Source organism: Microcebus murinus, chromosome 4 (genome assembly GCF_040939455.1).
Source record: "Microcebus murinus isolate Inina chromosome 4, M.murinus_Inina_mat1.0, whole genome shotgun sequence".
Lineage (NCBI taxonomy): Eukaryota > Metazoa > Chordata > Mammalia > Primates > Cheirogaleidae > Microcebus > Microcebus murinus.
This window is the reverse complement of record NC_134107.1, coordinates 8,075,055-8,081,054: the sequence shown is the minus strand read 5'-3', so window position 1 is coordinate 8,081,054 and position 6,000 is coordinate 8,075,055. Positions and strand designations below refer to the sequence as shown.

Sequence of the window (6,000 nt, the reverse complement as noted above, 5' to 3'; positions counted from 1 at the left end):
TCATAGCTCACTTCAGCCTCCGACTCCTGGGCTCGAGCAATCCTCCCACCTCAGCCTCCCAAGTATCTGGGACTACAGGTGTGCGCCGCCACGTCTGGCTGATTTTTCGTAGAGATGGAGTCTCGCTGTGTTGCCCACGCTGGTCCCAACCTCTCCGTCACACTCGGTCATTCACACAATTGTTGACTCCCCAGGCAGCCACTCCATGTCCAGCAGTACTCTGGGGACCCCCAATGGACACTGTTATGGAAGCCAACGTGGGTGCCACTGGCCACAGGCCCCGCACAGAGCTCGATGATGAGGACTACTACCCCCAGGGTGGCTGGGACACAGTCTTCCTGGTGGCCCTGTTGCTCCTGGGACTGCCAGCCAACGGGCTAATGGCGTGGATGGCCGGCTCCCAGGCCCGGCACGGGGCGGGCACACGGCTGGCCCTGCTCCTGCTCAGTCTGGCCCTCTCTGACTTCTTGTTCCTGGCGGCTGCAGTCTTCCAGATCCTGGAGATCCAGCACGGAGGGCACTGGCCGCTGGGGACAGCCGCCTGCCGCTTCTACTACTTCCTGTGGGGTGTGTCCTACTCCTCCGGCCTCTTCCTGCTGGCCGCCCTCAGCCTGGACCGCTGCCTGCTGGCGCTGTGCCCACGCTGGTACCCTGGGCACCGCCCGGCCCGCCTGCCCCTCTGGGTCTGCTCTGGGGTCTGGGTGCTGGCCACGCTCTTCAGCGTGCCCTGGCTGGTGTTCCCCGAGGCCGCCGTCTGGTGGTACGACCTGGTCATCTGCCTGGACTTCTGGGACAGCGAGGAGCTGCCGCTGCGGATGCTTGAAATCCTGGGCGGCTTCCTGCCTTTCCTCCTGCTCCTCGCCTGCCACGTGCTCACCCAGGCCGCGGCCTGCCGGGCCCGCTGCCGCCGCCAGCCCCGGCCCGCAGCCAGCCAGGGCTTCGCCCGCGTGGCCAAGACCATCCTCTCGGCCTACGTGGTCCTGCGCCTGCCCTACCAGCTGGCGCAGCTGCTCTACCTGGCCTTCCTGTGGGACGTCTACCCCGGCTACCTGCTCTGGGAGGCCCTGGTCTACTCTGACTACCTGATCCTGCTCAACAGCTGCCTCAGTCCCTTCCTCTGCCTCATGGCCAGCGCCGACCTCCGGGCCCTGCTGCGCACCGTGCTCTCCTCCTTTGCCGCGGCCCTCTGTGAGCAGCAGCCGGGCAGCTTCCGGCCGGCCGAGCCGCAGACCCCAGTGGACCCTGAGGCTCCGACTCTGCCAGGGCCACCGACAGCTGTGGCCCCGCCTCAGCCGCACCCCACGGCCCAGCCACGGCCGGGTGCTGAGGCCCAGGTCCCTGGGCCCACTGCCAACTCAGCCCCCAGTCCCTGTGACGAGGCCGCCCCTGCCCCATCCTCAGATCCTGCCCCAGGGGCCCCTGAGAACCCAGACACCCCTCCTGCCTCGGAGGGAGGAGGCCCCAGCGGTGCCCCACCGGAGGCGGCCCCCGGCGCCGGCCCCACGTGAGGGTCCGGAAAGCCCGGGCCACCAGGGCAGTGGAAGAGCCAGGGTGAGACAGGAGCTAGTCGGTCCGAGAGATGGTAGCCGTGGGGAATGTCACCCTGGAAAACCCCACGGAGTCCCTTGAGCCTGGAAGGGCTTTGGGGAGGTGAGGCCAGCAGCCCAGAGCCTCAGATTGTCTGCTGGGAGCGTCCCCTGCCCCGTCCCACCAAGCTCTTCCACCGTCACCCCTGTCACACACCGTTGCCCAGCAGCCCCCTGGGCCACAGCTAATGGCATCCTCCACCACCCCCAGACCCCACTGACAGGTCCCCTGGGCCTCGGTCCTCTGGAGGAAGATAGCAGGAGGCACTTTCCCTGGGTTTTGTCTGACTTCCCTTTGACCCTTCCCTCCCTCTCTTCCTGCCTGTCCTGTCCTTCAGCCTGGACACAAGGATGCCTAACATAATAGTCCCTGCAGACAAGAGAGGCTTCCAGAAGCCAGCAGCTCCAAGCAGGAGCCTGAGGCCCTAGTGGCCCACAGCTGGCCTGGCATGGCCAAGCCCTCTCCACCAGTGAGGCTGGACCTCCCTCAGCAAGGCAGCAGCAGAAGAGGCAAGAGCTCTCTGGCCTGGATTCAGACCCCACTCTGCCATGTCCCAGCTGAGTGACTCTGGACAAGCTACTTCACCTTCGGAGCTCCCATGTCATCCGCTCTTGTGAGGATTAAATGAGAAAGTGTGTGAGGTGCCCAACCAGAGCCTGGCGCACAGTAGGGGCTCAGTGACCAGATGTTCTTTTCCTTCACTGGCCTACAGGGATGGATGGGGGGAGGCAGGTGGGAGGGTGACCACCTGGCCTGAGCATCTGGGATGCGGTGACCAGTCTGTGCTGGGGACACCCAGGTGTTCTGAGAGAGCAGGGGGCAGCCTCTGTGCCTTGGGAGGGGGGACTTTAAAATTTGACTCCATTTAAGGGTGCAACTAGCACCCCCTGGCCCTCAGCCCCCCATGGGGGGCTGCACAAAGACTGTCTGGGGGCTCAGGGACAGAGTGCCCGAGGGCACAGGTGGGAGGCCGTCCAAGCACAGAGAGCTCTGGGTTCCCAAAAGGACAAAGGCTCCTGGGGGGCCACACAGCATCTCTAGGGCAGAAGCAGCTTTCCCCTCTCAGGCTGCAGACACTGCAGAAAAATCTAGGAAGTGCTAAAGGTCTGCCTTTCCACCCAGCCCGCTTCCCTTTTCACACCCGTCACCCTCCTGGGACCCACCGCACCCAGCTTTCTCCCAAGCCCCAGTGTTCCAAAGCCAGGCCCCTTCCCGCTCTTCGCCCTCCCATTCCCACTAGCTCAGCATCGTGACCTCCAGCAACCGAGAGGGGCCCTTGCCAGCAGGTGTCAGTGACAGCGATGTTCTATGTGCCACCCTTCCCAGGGAGGCTTGCATTTCAGAAAGGAAGCAAGGCCGGGCGCGGTGGCTCACGCCTGTAATCCTAACTCTCTGGGAGGCCGAGGCGGGCGGATTGCTCGAGTTCAGGAGTTCAAAACCAGCCTGAGCAAGAGTGAGACCCCCGTCTCTACTATAAATACAAAGAAATTAATTGGCCAACTGATATATATATATATAAAAAATTAGCCGGGCATGGTGGCACATGCCTGTAGTCCCAGCTACTCGGGAGGCTGAGGCAGTAGGATCACTTGAGCCCAGGAGTTTGAGGTTGCTGTGAGCTAGGCTGACGCCACGGCACTCACTCTAGCCTAGACAACAAAGCGAGACTCTGTCTCAAAAAAAAAAAAAAAAGAAAGGAAGCAAGCTGTGCAGGCTGCCTGGAGTGGGGCAGTCACATCTGGGTTCTGATGCCTAGCTCACTCTCAGCCTCAGTTTCTCCTCTGTAAAATGGGGACAGTGTTCTCCTTGGGGGGCTGGCAGTTCTGAGCCGGGGGATGGGAAGTGCACGGGTGTAGCAGGGGCGATGCTAGAAACACAATCATAGCCTTTCTTAGTGTTGGAATTGTGGGCACTGGGGCAGGTGGGAGAAAGATTTCTGGAACTCTCTGGGAACTTGTTGAATTTACTCACCCAACAGATATTTATTGAGCACTTGCTAGGTTTCTGGCCAGCCTTCCAGTTTGGAGACACATGGGTGAGGTTAGGCATGTGCACTCTGGGGCCCCTCCGGGGCTGTTTGAATCCTGGCTCCACAAGTCACATGTGACCGTCAACAAAACTCTTGGCCTCTGTTTCCTCACCTGTAAGATGAGGATCACAATAATGGTGCCTCGGGCTCCGTGAAGTGCTTGGATCCCCGCCTGGCACAGAGTGAGAGCTCAGTAACTGTTGGCCATTGATTCCATTACACCAGTGGGCACCCCAGCCCCCCTCAGGCCTGCGACCAATACTGAGCCACAGGCCACAGCCCATGTAGCAGGTCATCTGCCCACCGGGTATTGTCCCCCCACCGCACTGCCCCCTTCTCCACAAGATCAGCTTTCTCCCTCCCCACCCTGCCCAAGTGCACACTCTGAGCACAGGGCCTGGACTTCTGTGCCCCGTCCCTTTCTCTGGGCAGAGCTGCCCAAGCCTTTTCAGCATGGCAGGCACATCAGGGACTAAAACCTCAGGACCTGCCTTCAATTCTGGCCCACACTCCAGTGGAACAGCCCCACTTCCACCCAGGATGGGTCATTTCTATCCAGAAAAAAGAACAATGCCTGAAGGGTTTTGCAGGATATGGCCGGGCGTGGTGGCTCACGCCTATAATCCTAGCACTTTGGGAGGCCGAGGCGGGCGGATTGCTCAAGGTCAGGAGTTCGAAACCAGCCTGAGCGAGACCCCGTCTCTACCAAAAATAGAAATAAATTAATTGACCAACTAAAAAATATATATACAAAAAATTAGCTGGGCATGGTGGCTCATGCCTGTAGTCCCAGCTACTCGGGAGGCTGAGGCAGTAGGATCACTGAGCCCCGGAGACTGAGGTTGCTGTGAGCCAGGCTGACGCCACAGCACTCACTCTAGCCTGGGCAACAGAGTGAGACTCTGTCTCAAAAAAAAAAAAAAAAAAAAAAAGGGTTTTGCAGGATAAAGAGGAGTTCTGGTGGCCCACAGAGGAGGGTTTTGTGTTAGAGAAAATGGCTATGAAAGAGGGCTCACCCCCAAGACATTCCACAGCCCCCACCTCACCCCTAACACACCCCAGGGGGCTGGGCTCCCGTTGCCCTCTGGGAGACCCCCTCCCTCTCTGGGTGACAGGTACCCTCCCTCTCCTTCACCGGACCGGCGCGATTGTGAGATTGTGAGTTGTGATTATGAACATCTTTCAATCCAGCATGTGGGGCTGCTGTTCGTGCATTCATTCAGCACACGTTACTTGGTCCCACCCACGTGCTAGGTCTTGTTCTAGGTGCGGGGAATACAGTGGGAAGCAGGACAGGGTCCCAGGGCAGATAGGAAGCAGACAGCAAATCAGCACACAATGTAACATCACCTGTGATGTCCCATCAGGTGGTGATTAAGAATAATGCAGTGGGCCAGGCGTGGTGGCTCACGCCTGTAATCCTAGCTCTCTGGAAGGCTGAGGTGGGCGGATTGCTCAAGGTCAGGAGTTCGAAACCAGCCTGAGCAAGAGCGAGACCCTGTCTTTACTATAAATAGAAAGAAATTAATTGGCCAACTAATATATATATATAGAAAAAATTAGCCGGGCATGGTGATGCATGCCTGTAGTCCCAGCTACTCGGGAGGCTGAGGCAGGAGGATCGCTTGAGCCCAGGAGTTTGAGGTTGCTGTGAGCTAGGCTGACGCCATGGCACTCACTCTAGCCCGGGCAACAGAGTGAGACTCTGTCTCAAAAAAAAAAAAAAAAAAAAAAAAAAGAATAATGCAGTGGGAACAAGGAAGGGCCAGAGAGTGGCTGGATAAGGCCGGGCGTGGTGGCTCACGCCTGTAATCCTAGCTCTCTGGGAGGCCTAGTCGGGCGGATAGTTTGAGTTCAGTAGTTGGAAACCAACCTGAGCAAGAGCAAGACCCTGTCTCTACTATAAATAGAAAGAAATTAATTGCACAACTAATATATATAGAAAAAATTAGCTGGGCATGGTGGCGCATGCCTGTAGTCCCAGCTACTCGGGAGGCTGAGGCAGCAGGATCGCTTGAGCCCAGGAGTTTGAGGTTGCTGTGAGCTAGGCTGACGCCACGGCACTCTAGCCTGGGCAACAAAGCGAGACTCTGTCTCAAAAAAAAAAAAAAAGAGAGGGTGGCTGGGTGAGAGGGGTGGTCAGGGAGGGCTGGTGAGGTGAGTAGAGGAGGTGAGTAGGGGAGGAGGTGAGTAGACACCTAGAGGAATGAGGGATGGAGCCTTTCTAAGATCTGGGGGAGGAGCATCCAGATGGAGGGAACAGGAAGTGCACCGGCCCTGGGGTGGGATTGAAAGTGGACAGGGGGTCAGTGTCACTGGGGCACATGCAGGGAGAAGACAGGGGTAGGTGATAAAGGGGTAGGGGGCAAACAGGCAGGGAGGCA

At 58.6% G+C, this 6,000-nt stretch overlaps 1 protein-coding gene across 1 annotated transcript; it reads left to right on the top strand.

The window, feature by feature from the left end:
- GPR152 (G protein-coupled receptor 152) lies at positions 1-2,257 on the top strand. Its single transcript, XM_012757734.2, has one exon. It carries the CDS (start codon positions 234-236, stop codon positions 1,506-1,508), a length of 1,275 nt encoding a protein of 424 aa, XP_012613188.1. The 5' UTR covers positions 1-233; the 3' UTR covers positions 1,509-2,257.
- Positions 2,258-6,000: the final 3,743 nt, after the last annotated feature.